Source organism: Lycium barbarum, chromosome 6 (assembly GCF_019175385.1).
Source record: "Lycium barbarum isolate Lr01 chromosome 6, ASM1917538v2, whole genome shotgun sequence".
Taxonomy (NCBI): Eukaryota; Viridiplantae; Streptophyta; class Magnoliopsida; order Solanales; family Solanaceae; genus Lycium; species Lycium barbarum.
This window is the reverse complement of record NC_083342.1, coordinates 18427663-18443313: the sequence shown is the minus strand read 5'-3', so window position 1 is coordinate 18443313 and position 15651 is coordinate 18427663. Positions and strand designations below refer to the sequence as shown.

At 37.3% G+C, this 15651-nt stretch overlaps 1 protein-coding gene across 12 annotated transcripts in view; it reads left to right on the top strand.

The window, feature by feature from the left end:
- The first annotated feature begins 232 nt into the window (after positions 1-232).
- LOC132643544 (inner membrane protein PPF-1, chloroplastic) overlaps positions 233-15651 on the top strand; it is a 22564-nt gene continuing 7145 nt past the window's right edge. For 2 of the 12 annotated variants that reach the window (XR_009583647.1, XR_009583648.1), the window contains exons 1-12: positions 234-675; positions 1878-1988; positions 2235-2309; positions 2655-2715; positions 6129-6202; positions 6289-6393; positions 6586-6693; positions 6791-6894; positions 7382-7531; positions 7604-7730; positions 9004-9115; positions 9333-9442. Coding sequence is in view for 7 of the 12 variants with exons in the window: in XM_060359996.1 (XP_060215979.1) it covers positions 364-675; positions 1878-1988; positions 2235-2309; positions 2655-2715; positions 6129-6202; positions 6289-6393; positions 6586-6693; positions 6791-6894; positions 7382-7531; positions 7604-7730; positions 9004-9111 (1335 nt within the window). In the remaining 5 variants the exon portion in view is untranslated. Of the gene's footprint in view, positions 676-1877; positions 1989-2234; positions 2310-2654; positions 2716-6128; positions 6203-6288; positions 6394-6585; positions 6694-6790; positions 6895-7381; positions 7532-7603; positions 7731-9003; positions 9116-9332; positions 9581-10548; positions 11265-11481; positions 11990-12097; positions 12255-15651 lie in introns of those variants that run through there. The other 10 variants (XM_060359993.1, XM_060359994.1, XR_009583650.1 and 7 more) reach the window with 9 other exon arrangements.

Genomic DNA, 15651 nt, shown 5'->3' with positions numbered 1-15651 from the left:
AAGAATCATCAAATTCATAATTACAAAAATTGGACTTATTTATTATTATATAATCACATAATCATAACGGATTTATAACACTATATAATATAATTTTAAGAATAATAAAAATAAATATGGTTTCGTAAAACACAATACAGAACCACAGCAAACAACCATACAAACGAGGGGTAAATAACCGAAGCGCCAAACATCGTTTTAATCAAAGTTTCGTTATTTTTATTTGGAAATATAAGAAAATAAAGGATAGGGATATTTCTCTCCTTGGCTCTCCCTCCTCCACTCTCTCTATTAGCAAGCCCTTCATCATCATCCACAACTTCCCTCTCTCTATGAGAAGCTGAATTTCACTCCAATATTTCCATGGCGAAAACCTTAATTTCATCATTCATCGGAACTCCTTTGCCATCACTCCCTGGCAATATCTTTCACAGGCGAAGGCAGCTTATTTCTACTAGAGTGAAATTCAGCTTCCATGAGCTTCCTCCGATTCAGTCGCTTCACTCTTCGTTTGATTTCGATGCGGTTGTAAGCCGAGCGGAAGGACTTATATATACTTTAGCTGATGCTGCCGTGGCTGCTGATCCTACTGCTGTTGCTTCCGATGCTACTGCTGCTCAGAAAACTGGTGGTTGGTTCGGTTTCATTTCTGATGCCATGGAAGTTGTGTTGAAGGTTTGGCCATGACAATTATTCACTTTTTTCCCAATGTTTTTTTTTTCACTTCATTTAAAACTTTGGCCATAGAAAATTTCAAATAATGGTCCTGCATATTGATAATAAGTGATACTTATTTGACTTGCTGCCTTGTTATCGGTTTTACTGAACATAGTTTCGACCTAAGTCTGATCAATTGTTACTAGTTTTTAGTTTTAATATTCCTTTTTCTCGACTCTATATAGGTTCAGCGTATTCATAATAACTATTTCACGTGGTGCCTTATGTATAGTTTTCAAAGTTTATGTCTAAATAGTATTCCCTCCCTGTGTCCTAATTTATGCGGCACATTTCAAATTTTAAGAGTCAAAATAGTACGCTCAGTTGGTTGACTACCTAAACTTTTATCTTAATTGGTGAGTGTTCGATTCCCCACCTTGTAATACCCTCCTCCATTTCCCCTTCCCTACCCCTATATAATAAAACAATTTAACAAGAGAGAGAGAGAGTCAAAATTTTAACAATTTAAAAAAAAAAGGGTTAAATTTTGACTGTAAATTCCTACATGAAACTTTTACGTTTTTTGAAATAAAATTTACATAAAAATACTATAAGTCACAATAATTGAAAATTCAAAATATTTAAAAGTCGAATGAAAACTCGGGATCAAAGAAAAACTCTTTATTCTTTTGACTCTGAAAATCCAAAAGGTGCCACATAAATTGAGACGGAAGGAGTGTTACATTGAAATCATTTTTCCGACTAATATTTAAGAGTCTCTAACTCTCAATAGTGCTGTTTTGCTTAAATATCTCAAACTATATCCATTTCAATTTAGAATTTGTTATTATGCCTGACACCTCTTTCACGGATTTTGTAGTTTGTTGGTCATCGTTTCCTTTTCAACCAGATTTCCCCCTTATCCTACCAGATTTGAGCACTCCACTCTCCTCCTCCCCTTCTTCCTTTCCTCCCAATTTTTTTTTTTTTTTTTAAAAAAAGGAAGTTAAAGGATGTGGAAGAAACCTTATCAAGATTCTCATAGGACAACAGGTTGGTTGTCTTCATTAGATCACATGGCGAAGTATAAGTACTGCAGCAGTGCAGCTTATTTTGTTTCAGTTCTAGATAGATTATGTTTTGGTTTTAGCTTTAGAAGGATTGTCTTCTTACTATACTAGTCAAGTACTCTATTCATTCATTCAATTTGCTCTTTTCAGGTGATGAAGGATGGACTGCAAACTGTGCATGTGCCTTATGCCTATGGATTTGCAATCATATTGCTTACTCTCCTGGTGAAAGCTGTCACTTTCCCTTTGACAAAGCAACAGGTGAGCCTGTGCTGCAGCTCCTGCTAGACCTGGATTTTTAGAGTTGGTCTGGTATTTCAGGTCTTGCCACTTAGTTACGTCTGTCTAGTATTATTAATAATGCAATGGGATGAGAACTTGAATTTAGAGAATTTATCGTTTTGTCAAACTCAAGGCAACAGGAGTTCCCTGTTCCTTTGTTCCTTAGGAATCGTTAATCATTACAATGGAATTATTACTGATGTATGACATTATGTCATTTGAAAGGTTGAATCAACATTAGCAATGCAAAATCTCCAACCAAAGATCAAAGCTATTCAACAAAGATATGCTGGAAATCAGGTGCCCTCCCATTCACGTTGATTGATGCTTGCTGTTTCATCTAAACTTCTTTTCAGAACCATATGACCTTCTTAATTTGGCTTATGTATTTGACATTCTTTGGTACTTAGTGCTCTAAAAAAGAGTGAAATATGAGCAAATTGACATTGTATGGCTATTGTATTGCTTCTCTTATCAAAAGAGAAAAAAATTATTGCTTATGGTGATAAGAAAACTTGTTAAATAAAAGGAAGGGTGTTTGTAATCTTATGAAGCTATACCTACAGAATTATGATTATTGTCGTGTCCTTATTATGTGGTGTTCAGGAAACAAAACTTACATCTTTGATCTTATCTTTCATTCAGGAGAGAATCCAACTTGAGACTTCGCGTTTATATAAGCAGGCCGGGGTCAATCCTCTTGCTGGTAATTGTTCATTCTAGCAGTCAGCACTCTTTTGCCTAGTTATGCGTCCATTTGCTCTTTCGGTTTGATCTTCTAGTTGGCTTGAAGCATTGAACATGTATGTTACTAGAAACTTGCTATGGCTTTTCTCCCCTAGCTAGTAGTGAATCGCAAATTATATATCGTGGAAGTGTATTGAGAGCCATATAATCAGATAAAGAATTACATATCTGCTCATTCATAGTTTGTCCGGTCTAGGTTTTGCATTTTTAGTTCTTATTTAAGTACATCGTAGAACTTGCCTAGTGATATTTTTCGATCCAGAATTTGTTATTAAATGGATTTCAGTTTTATTCCTTTTCAATCTCCGATGTCTGTTGGATCTGAAGTTATCATTTAGTTATTTCCTCATCCGCAGCACTCACTTCATCAACTCCCTTGTTTTATTTTTTGGATAAGTCTGATATTCTATTCCGTGAAGCAGCACAAGAAGGTGCACAATATATACAGTGTACTAAAACTCAGTTGCTGTTTATAAATGTATGGGACTGAGGAACTCCAGTACTGCATCTTCATCTAACATTTAGCTTGTTACACCAAAAAGCCAAAAGTACAAACATTAGAATGGCATTGGAGAATACGTATAGACACAACATTGTCTTAAAAACATCTTTGATACTCTCTAGACAAAGTAGCCAAAAATACTTGCAGGATAGGTGAATCAACATCTTCCTTTCCTCCAGTTTTCTCCCTTGCCAACGCAGCACTCACCCGATATAGTAGTGCTCCTTTCAGTGTTGAAGAATTTTGAGATAGTGAATTGATTCGAGCTAAGTGCAACTTTTGACTTAGTTTACAGAATGGTTGGAGAAGCATAGATGACCATGAACACCAAAACTAGTTCTTCAATACCGGAGGACACTGCTCTATGACCTGAAATTTGCTTTTTAATACTTTGGTTTTTCACTTCCAATAACGTATTTCATCTCCTGTTTAAGTTCAAATAGTGATGTCAATGGTGAACTGCTTTAAAAAATGCTCCAGCTCTATTGGGGCTTTAAACATAAAAAGGAGAAAATACTCAAAATAACCCCCACGTTTGACCAAAATTCCAACTACACACCTAACCTTTGCGTTGGTCCTATTACCTCTCTGGACAATTTTTTTCAGTATTAAAATGCCCCTTTTTTGCTGATGTGGACAAGAGCGTGACTACACCGCTCAGTGGCGCGTTATAGCCTTTAAAAAACAGCATCTGACGTGTTTTAAAATGCCAACTAGACTGCCACATAGATAAATTTAAATTCCGTCCATTTTTAGGCTACTTCATCTTCTTCTTTACCCTATTTAATACCCATCTCCATTTTTTTGTCGAAATAATACCCATTATAAATTCATAAAACATAAAAAATAATACCCATCCCCCGAAAAAGTACTATATAGCAAATTAATACCACTAAAAGAAAAGATCATCTAAGATCTCATAAAATAAACAAAAAACCATTTTCAAGACCCAAATTCCTCACAAATCTTAGCAGATCTTTGAAGTCTCTTGCTTTTAGGCTTTGTCTTCAATGATTGAATCAAAAGAGAATCTTGATACTTAGTAGGAACAGTTTTCAATCTCTTCTTTTGTTGTCTTTTAGGCAAAGAATCAACAATAAAGAAATTATCAAAACTTAGAACTCTTTTTTTCCTTTTTGTAATGACTCTTTTTTGAATGTAAGGAATACCCACAACAGAGCCATTAGTGACTTGATGAATGGCTTTAACGAGGAGATTAAGGCCTTGACATCTGTGGGTTGTGCGTGATGAAGAAGATGAAGTTGATGAAGATGAATCTGTTGATGATGTTAAGGAGGAGTTGTTTGTTAAGGAAGAGAAACTGTATAATGAAGATGATGATGATGATGTTGATGAAGATGAAGGAGAATTGGGTATGGGTTTTTGGATCCTCATACCGAATATGGAGTATGGAAAATTGAGAGTTTTTTTTTTTTTGAAGAAGAAGAGTAGATGGATGGAGGAAGGGGGGAAATTAATAAAAAATGGGGGGAAATTAAAGATGTGGCACGTGGGCCAGGCGCGTGTGGACAAGCGCCGGTTAATAATTGGGGGTTGTCATATTGGACTGCCACATCAGCAAAAAAGGGGCATTTTAATACTGAAAAAAATTGTCCAGTGGGGTAATAGGACCAACGCAAAGGTTAAGTGTGTAGTTGAGATTTCGGTCAAACGTTGGGGGGTATTTTGAGTATTTTCTCCGTAAAAAGGCACAACTAAGAAAAAAGTAGCATATCAATTCATAATGTTTTCCTTAACAATTAATATCTCTCCTTGCCTATTATATTTATTGTTAAGTACCTGGCAACTCAGGATAGGACTAATGGGCAATGAGTTACACACCTTAATGGTTTGCTTATGCTGAAGCTCATCTTAAGCAACGCGAAGCGCCCTCCCTGGGCTTTTCTGAGATTCAGGGCTTAAGCGCGCTTTAAATGAGCCTTTGACAACACTGGCTCAAGTGATGAACAATAGCTTTAAGTAAGTCAACCTCTTCTTTCTTTTTCTTTTTTTTGAAAAAACCTCTTCTTCCTTATCTATCCTAGCGATAGTCCTTTGAGGCTATAAGTTGTTAAAGAAGAAAGGGTTTGTCTTTTAAGAAGTAAGGGCCCCCAACTACTTAGCAACCTGGGGTAAGTTTTCAGGTGCATTATCCTATGAACTGTCTGGCCAATAGCTGCACTGAAGTGGTTATAAATGGCATCAAAGGTTTCAACTTTATGCCCGAGGGTTTAAGTCTTATGCGAATACCACAATTCTAAAACACATGATGATTTGAAAGATACACTGAATTACTATGCTTTTTTAGTTGTGACAGAGGGTCATTAGAGCTAATGTATGTTGTTAAATATGCATCAACTTGAAGAAGGATAACTGCATCATTAACGGACAGGTTATAGCTTCAATAAACAACCTCCACAAGGTTAATGAACCCACCACACTATAAAAACTACAAATTGTTTGACATGTGCTAATTGTAGCACATCAACTAATTGCAATTTTCGATGCCAGTTAATAAGGGACCATGCCATAAAATAATGAGAGCTGCCAGAGGTGGATTCAGGTTTTGAAGTTTATGGGTACTTACAATGATCTCAAGTTAAAGTAAAATAATAACTGGGTTCACAACCAACTATTAATAGACATTTTATAGACTTTCTTAATAGAAATTCATGGTATGAACAAAAGTTGGGTGCCAGTGAACCCACACCTAAAGGGCTATATCAGCCCCCAAGCGCTGTGAGCTTCTGTATGGTTTGGATGTGTATTTCTTTCCATCTTAAGTTTAGCTTCCAGGTAATGAATTTAGGAAGTCCTTGCACTTCCGTTTTGGTTTATCTAATTTTTGCTTTGTGGTTACACGATTACAGGATGTTTCCCAACTTTGGCCACTATACCAGTTTGGATTGGTCTTTATCAAGCTCTCTCTAATGTGGCAAATGAGGTATTGACGAAGTTAGTATTATTGTATGTGCTTACTTATTGATTTAGATAATGAGTATATATTTACCTGTTTTCCTTTCTGAAAAGGGATTGCTGACTGAAGGTTTCTTTTGGATTCCTTCTTTGGGAGGCCCGACTTCTATAGCTGCTCGACAGAGTGGAACTGGAATTTCTTGGCTATTCCCATTTGTGGTCAGTGTCATAACCTAATTACACCTTTATATCATGGCTAAAACTTATTTTGAGTGATCTTCCTAATCACAAAAAGGGTGGAACAATTACCCCCTTTCATCTCACCTAATTGGTTCCCAGAAGATAAATCTGCTTGTAATACTAACTACATTTTAGTATGATTATGGACATGAAATCTGTTGACATTTTCAGGATGGGCATCCACCTTTGGGTTGGCATGACACAGTGGCTTACCTCGTTTTGCCTGTCCTGCTAATTGTTTCGCAATATGTTTCGATGGAGATAATGAAACCTCCCCAAGTACGAACCTGAATTTATCTTGCAGCTTATTTCCTTCTGATCTTAGTTTTGGGTGCTTCTGTCATTTTAAATTGAAATCGTCAAAATCTCTTCTTAGACAGATGATCCAGCTCAAAAGAACACACTTCTGGTTTTCAAGTTCCTTCCGCTCATGATTGGCTATTTCTCTTTGTCTGTTCCGTCAGGGTTAACAATTTACTGGTGAGCTCTTACTTTCTTACTTACAGTAATTATGTTATATTGCCTCTGATGCACAATTATTGGTCTTATATTAAACATATCTGATATGATGAACATCCTGGTGTGAATTATCATTTTTCTAAATGAAAACTACATTAATCTGCTTAAATAAATTGAAATTTTCTATTCACTTGTTACCAGTGACCATATCACTGAATGAGAGGAGAGGATAAAGAAAGTTCAATGCTGCCTTCATACAATAAGATGTATCCTTATACTTTCTGAGTTATTTCAAACTTTCCGGTCAAAAGACATGTTCGAAAAAAGTTGCTCAACATCTATCCTATTTTTTTTTTCTTTTAGAATCTCTCTCATAAGGCAACAACTGAAAAATTATCATGCTTCTGCTTTCATCTCGTTTAACTCAAAAGTAGATTTGTGTTCTCGATATTATAATCAATGAAACAAGATAGTTTCTTAACTTGCGTCTTTTATGTTGAATTTCAAGGTTCACAAATAACGTGCTGACCACGGCACAGCAGGTATGGTTGCGCAAGTTAGGTGGTGCAAAGCCTGCTGTGAGTGGAGATGCTAGTGGTATCATTAGTGCTGGACGTGCAAAGAGAACTACCTCTCAACCTGAACAATCTGGAGAGAGGTGTGTATAATATTTCAAAGTTAATCAACTTTACAATGTCTACCTAGCTAACGACAACTTTCATGGAGACAGATTCAGGCAGCTAAAAGATGATGAAAAGAAGAAAAAGGCAACCAAGGCACTCCCTACCGATAAGGTTGAACTATCAGCTTCTATATCTGATTCTGAGGACGAACCAGATGATGACACCAAGCCCAAGGTAAACATCAAATTATTGTTTTGCATTTGATCTCCGCTGACAGTTCATCTGAGACATGTTTGCATGATTAAATTTAGTTGTTAGTCGATGAATACGAAATGGCATGTCCAAGGACAATAAAAAACATGGATGGCTTCTGGACTAATAAGGGATGATGATTTATTGCATTATAAAAGTTCTCTGTGTGAAAGTACTATCCTTCCTTTTTCACTTATTATCAAGTCAAGTCTTCCATGTAATAAAAACGAGGATTTGTTCACCTAGGCTTGGTCATGGTTGGTGTCGTGGTTCCTAGATGCACAACTATGCTGTCCTTAGACCCCATCATGCCAGCCTAAGAAGAGAACAGTTGTGTGACAGCGAAAAGAAAATACTACACAACAAAGTGGAACAAAAGAGAGACGGAGATTCACATTGTTAGAGTTGGAAATATCATAGTTTTTTTTTTCTCGTCACCTCTGTAGTTTGGTCTTCTTCTTCTTTTTTTTGATTTTTTTATTTTTTTATTTTGATCTAGTAAATTGACATATATTGGCAAAAAATGTCACTACAGAACCCTTATGCAAACACTATTAGACAAAAGTTGCATGTGATTATAACATAGATATGTTTTTGTATCTTATTGCTGTCTGAAAATAGATCTTTCTCCAGTTGATTGGAGTTTGTTTTTAATTAGGAGTGTCCTGACTCTAATTATTAAACCAGTGATTCTGCTTTTAGGTAAATTGAAGTGCATGAAGACGCATCTGCTCTATATTTGTGGTCTAATAGTGTATTGCCTTTATACATCCCAATTTTCATAGTCTCCCTATGTATTTCTCGCCCTATATATTTCTGACTATTTTCGGTAATTCGTCTGCTCGAGGAGTGGTGGTTGAGGAAAGAACAAATTGAAAACTTTATGTCTCTGGTGTTTTAAATAATTTCTTTTCCTCTGTAGCTTGAGCAAGGATTACTCAAAAATTCAATTGTAAATCAATAATCTTGTGCAAGAATGCATAGGGATTGGTTACACAATCAAGCTGAAAGTTTGATGGGCTTCACTCAAAGACTGGAGATATATGCATACGTAATTCTAGGCTCGTGGATACTTAAGTTGCTGTGGAGCATTTCAAAATCTTGATTGTTTCAGTTTGATGAGGGAAAAGAATAATTTCTTAGTACCCCCAATATGTGTTGTTTTGTTTGGTGCTGCTTGGCAAACATATAAATTTTCAATCGGAAGACATTGTTCTGAATTTGAGCTTATACACTTGATAAATATTGGCTGCAGGATGAAGAAGTTCTTGAAGAGGCTTATGCTTCTAGCAGTAGTAAAGAAGTTCCAAATTACTCGGGGCCGAGGAAGAGTAAAAGATCAAAAAGGAAGCGTGCTGTATAAAGCGGTAATAATTCTTTAGCTGTCAGTTTAACTTGTATATTTGACAAATCCGTATTTTAGTTAGTGTATAGTGGCCATTTTCATGCCGGTCATCTATTTAATGGCTATCTGCCAAATGACGAGAACCTGATAAGTATGCAAAAGTGAATTCACACGCTTTCGAGTTTAAGCACCAGCTTAGCAAGCAAAAGCTAAATTTATCATATTCCTTTCATGTGTAGCATGTGGGCTTTCTTGTACCGATTCTCCTGCAAACAATATTCATGACTTCAGCTGACAACAAGTGTGGTTGATGAGAGGGGTTGAGGAGGGTTCATGAAAGTCTGCAATGGTAACACCATAGAATTTTAAGCAGCGGGCCAAACATTTCCTCTATTTTCCTCATTAGTTACTTATTTTCCTCTGCATTAATGATGCCTGCCATGGAAGTTGTTTTCTTTCCTTACAAGATTAATTTGCTTTCTTAGTATCCTGGGTTAAAGTTCGTCTTCATAAACGAGCTTCGGTTTGATCCCCTTGGCTTTTGCCTCAGGGCAAGAATGCAGCAAGTGATATATTAAAAAAGGTCTAGTATTTAAGTGGAGAAGTGTAGGGAGGGCATAATCGAGTTTCGAACTGTGTACCACCAACCCTTGGGGGATTTCTTGGGTATTAAAAAAAGAGCTTTGGTTTTGACGACCAGATTATACTAAATTCTTTCAGTTTGTTGTAACAACATGGCCAGCGTAATCCCACAAATGGGGTCTGGGGAGAGTGATGTGTACGCAGAATTAATATGATGTGTACGCAGAATTAATACTTTCTCAAAATTTATAGAGAACTAAATTTTGATAGTTATGAATTGATAGTACTGTTTGCAGTGAGCATATTAGAAGTGGAGCAACAAGGACTTTAGACTAGACGATATTACTCTTCCGACAGTTTAGTTGGTGAAGGATAATAAAATTCCATGCTCAAAGATATGCAGGTGTTTGTACAAGCACAATAACCTAAATCTTAAATCTTCTAACTATTACATATATGTCTTAACTTCCAACTCTCAACAAATATTATGTTCTCATATGGCTAGCTCGTTCTTCTGGTCATGACCTTGATGGCGGGCAACAATTTCTAGTTGGCTTTGGCTCAGTAGTGGTATATGGATCTTCTTTTAGTTTCCCTGCTTCACAACAGTTTGATTAGAGACTATATGCATAAACTAAAGCAGAAGAGAGACTACACACTTTAGTTGGCAATTTGACTTGTATATATGCAAATGTATCTTAGTCTCTGTCTAGTGGACCTTTTCATGCGGGTCATCTATTTAAGGACTATTTGTTAAATGAAGAAAGCCTGATTCGTTGGCAAATTTCTTAAGAAGATTTATTCAGGCTCTTTCAAGTTTAACAACGAGCTTAGCTAAGAAAAGCTAAATTTTGCCATATTTTTTTGATGTAGCGTGTGGGCTTTAAGGTACCAATTATCGTATGAATACTGACCACGAATTGAGTGGACAATAGAGTGTTCTGATGAGGGGATGCATCGAATTTGCAGTAAGGTGGTGGCACCATAGAATTTTAAGCAGCTGGTCTAAAGTTTTATCTATTTTTCTTCATTAGTCAGTACCATAATCTTCATTCTTATCTCTCTATTACTGATGCTAGCGTGGAGTTGTTCTGTGGGGACCTACAAGATTTGTATGGTTTCGTAGGAGCTTGGGCTTCAGTAAATGAGCTTTGGTTTCACTTTTAGCTTACTCAAAACTCACTTTTAGCTTACTTTTTAAGTTGTCATCAAACTAGATATTGATAGTCGTAGATTGATAAATATTGTTTGCAGTAGAGCATATTAGGTGTGAAGTAGTAAGGACTATAGATTGGATAAACACCATTCTTCTGGACTGCTTAGTAACTGAAGGGAAATGTAATTCCAATCTGAAAGGATATCCTACTGTTTTTACAAATACAATAGCCTAAAGATGAAATCGTTTAACTACTACATATATGTCTAACCTCCAATTCTAAAATTGTGGTCTCATACGGCTAGCTCATTCTTCTGTTCATGGCCTGATGGCGGACGATGATTTCCAGTTGTGTTTGGTCCTCGATGGTGGACGATGATTTCCATTTGGATTCGGTCCAGATGGTGGTTTATGAATCTTTTCATACTTGCCCTGCTCCACAATAGTTTGATTAGTGACTCCATGCATAAACTACTGCGGAATAGAGACTCCGTACTTGTGAGACTTACCAAATTAGAAAGAATGTGTCCTCTTGTTGATCTCAAGTTGTAGAACACTGAGCTTTTTTTGGACTTAACTGCGATAGAGAAGCTAGAGTTTAGATCCATTGATATACTTGAATACTAAAATCACGTAACTGTTTTGTATAGGAAATCCTGGAGTTCAAGAAAATAGGAAAAACACGACTTGCTACAACTACCATATCTGGAAAGAAGAAAATAGTGCATCACATTCATTTATTAGTGTTTCATTAGCAGTGAAGAGTTGTAACTTGCCTGCTTTTATAGCTTGAGCCAGGGGAATGAAGTTATAATCATGTCGACATGCCGCCCATATTGTCGATATGAGGAGGAGGTAGAGGAGGAGTTCTGTTCTCTTCATCTTTAGCATTGGAATGTTGAAAGTGGGTGCAGCAGAAGGTAAACTTATAAGTGGGGAAATCATTTCCAATATAGAGGGAGATTTTAGGTAGCATATAATTGGTAATCATTACTAATGTTGAAAACATTGAATGTTAGATAAAGTTGCTGGGGTATCCTATGCCTTTTTGTGTAACAAGTGGTAAGATCAGGAATCTGGCTCTCTTCATTGTGAATTGACTTCTTGTTCAGTCATCATTGTGTCCATGATGAATTACAAGTCATAGCATTATTCTCCTTTTGAGTGCTTGAACCTGTCGTTGACTTTGTCTGTCTCCCCCTCACACTTTTCCTAAAATACACATTGCTGTTTTGTTTTCACAACATATCCAGTGTAATCCCACAGGTGGGGTAGAGTGTACGCAGATCTTAACTCGATCTTGTGAGGTAGAGAGACTGTTTTGCCATTGTGTTTATTGGAAAAACGTGATTTGTTACAATTGCATCCATTTAAACTCCAGTAGCTGGCAGCTAAAGTTTTCTCATGGTTCGCCCCTCGTTCAGTCATTTGTCAATTTGCTCTGTTTTTTCAACTCCTTTTTGATAAGTGCTTTGTGTTTACGGAACTCCTAAGTGAGGGAAATCTTATCTTTGTTTTATTTTTATTTTTTAATTTGAAGGGTGGTGCCATCCTCGTGTCTTTTCTTTAATCTGATGGAAGATGCAGGCTTCATGCTTCCCCGCCTTCTTCTTCCCCACTATAGCAAGAAAAAAATTGCACTTTTTTCCTTCAGACGAGCTAGTCTTTTAAGTTTTACCCTACAAATGGATTGGTCTTTAATTTTTATCCTTAGCAATCGAACTTAAGTTCTTTAAGGGCGCGGAACATAATTTGTAGGATATAGTGATGCGAAAATATAAACTTATATCCTGTGAAAAGGTTGCTTGTCTTGAAGGACAAAAATTAGAGACCAGCAGAAAATAAGGGTAGAATTGTTAATGACCCCACTAGCAACCCTCTACACGATTCCAAAATTCAGAAAGAACAGGTGCGCCCGAGATTAAGAGTAATTTCATCTAAATTAAAGGAAGGCAGGGTGAGGATTAGGGAGCCTAATAATAGTGAAAAAAAGGAAGTTGCCTAGCAGCATAACGATAAATGTAGGAGTAGGGGAAATTAAAAGGGATCTTTGCATAGGAAATTATACTGATCGTGAAAATGGATGGTCTTGAAGTTTTGACTCCTTAACTTGTCCCACGGGCAAACTTTCAAGGTCAAAAGTCATTTTTTGCCCATGGACAGGCGAGGTCAAAAGTTCAGGACTACTCATTCCAAGGCCACTCTTGTAGATCACCCATATTTACATTAAACAGAGGCCAACAGAACAAGAAAAAGTAATAGTAATCTTTTTTTTTTTACAATCATGCGGTGTATAATTAATGTGTACACTGATTATGTGCTTGTTATGCATTGACTATACACCGCAGATAAGGTTTGTTGGCATGTATTTTACCTTAATTCGTGTCTGGATTAGCAGCAAATGAGCTGAGCTCTAGAATACTGTGATTAATTTCAAATTGGAAGTTGGAGTTTAGGACCGTGAATGCCATCACGGATACGGTAAAAATTAGATGGTCGGGCCTGCTGTAGGAGTTTTGAAAAATTGTCATAAGTAGCCGCCGATTAACCTAATAGCCAATAAACGTATATTTTTTTTATAGGGAAAAGGGCCTGATTTACCTCTCTACTTTGGGAAAAGATTCATATTTATCCCCCGTTATACTATCAGCCCATTTAACCCCTACCGTTACAATAGTTGAAACATTTTCCCCTATTTTTAACCCCCTGTCCCTGATAGTATAACGGGGGGTAAATATGAACCTTTTCCCAAAGTAGAGGGGTAAATCAGGCCCTTTTCCCTTTGATTGCCGATTCTTCTATTTTTAGATAACGTTGCAGGTTTCCTAACTAGTTCTGATTTGCTAAAAGAACAATATACACAATAATTTTATGCAAAAGTAAGACATTACTTCATCCAAAAGAAGGTTTTACAATGGACATATTATAACAACAATTTATCCAAACGAGAGCATTACATTACATTCATCCAATTTGAGGAAAGAAGTAGTCAAATTGGAGGCTATAAGTCATTCTCAAGTGATTAAAGTGTCAACTTTGGAAGACAAAGTAACAAAGATGTGGATGGTAATTATAGCTTCATTGGCACTTTTCGTGGGTTTCATTACAGCTCCAATGATGAAGTGATTGCCCTTACGAGACTAGTATTTATGTTTTTAGTGTAACTTGAAAAATATTATCATAAAGTTGTTTTAAATGCGTTTGTTTAGATGAATGTAATGTAATGCCCTCGTTTGGATAAATTGTTGTTATAATATGTCCATTGTAAAACCTTCTTTTGGATGAAGCAATGTCTTACTTTTGCATAAAATTATTGTGTATATTGTTCTTTTAGCAAATCATAACTAGTTAGGAAACCTGTAACGTTATCTAAAAATAGAAGAATCGGCAATCAAAGGGAAAAGGGCCTGATTTACCCCTCTATTTTGAGAAAAGGTTCATATTTACCCCCCGTTATACTATCAGGGACAGGGGGTTAAATATAGGGGCAAATGTTTCAACTATTGTAACGGTAGGGGTATAAATGGGCTGATAGTATAACGGGGGGTAAATATGAACCTTTTCCCAAAGTAGAGGGGTAAATCAAGCCCTTTTCCCTTTTTTATATTGCTATATAAGAGACATAAATTATACGTTTTTATACATGATGTTATATATTTTTTGTATATAGCTAACGAATGTAATTATTTTTTATCGTCCGGACAAATGTATAACTTGCCTTTGCTTCTTTCCTAATCCCATCGGCCATAACGTGGTCTATCTGGGTTGGTCTAGATTCGTGCTTTCTCTTCCCCGAGGGAACGGAACTAGCACTAGAATTCCGGAAATTCTCTTCATCACGAGACTGATCGGATCTGCGCCACAACCTTCGAACGAGGCGTGCCTTCTCTGATTCAATCAGGGGGCTAATCGACCAATGTCGAACCTTCTTCTCGACTCGTCGCGAGCGGATATACCGATCCACAAGAGATGGGTCAAAGGCCCGTTCGAGTGTTTGCTCGTCGTTTAGGCCCGTGAGTGCAAGTCTATGCGGAAAGGATAGGAAAAAGCCCTTTTTACATAACACTCACGTTTTTCGAGATAGTTAACCACTTTTTTAACCGTGAGAGGGTGGATGTAATTCAGCTCATCAAGCCAACTTTGCTCTTTGGGAGGTGAAAGAGCGGTTGAAGCGGACATTTCGAAATGACAGCGTCGAAGGGAACCGAAGCTCTATGTCCTTGAAGAGATGATAAAAGAGTTGGATGCGGGTATGGTTGAAGGCGCTCTTGTCTCGGAAGAAAGTTTCAGGAGTGATCCTGCACACTCCAACCATTCAGGTCTATGGCCATCGAGAGCTTTTTCCCACGTTGACTTGCTATCCACTTGCTAGGCCACAGAACCTGCTAACAAAAACAACGTTAGCTGCCATGGAGCCTAACAATCTCTCGAAAGTCGAGGGGCTTCCTCGATCACAGCTTCTCGCTTAGCTAACTGCCAAGTACACGATTGTTTAGGTGTGTGCTGAAAGCGCTTCTTTTAATGCCAGCTTCCCAAAGGTCTGTTCCGGGTTCGTTTAGATCTGATTCTAAATTCCTCAAAATAACAGGGGTCAAGGTCGGCTAGTGAGACGATGGGGGATAAACTTCATCGTCGAGAGGGAAACAGCCCGGATCACCAGCCAAACTTCCTTTGGATGACATTCTGACAAGACTTGGATATATAATGCCCACGTCCGCTTTTCTCCGCCCGCAACCCAATAAGTTGGCAAAGCCCACCCCCCGGCTGGGAGGCATCTACCTCATCCCGATCAGCTTCGAGAAGTGCCTTAGGAGCTATTT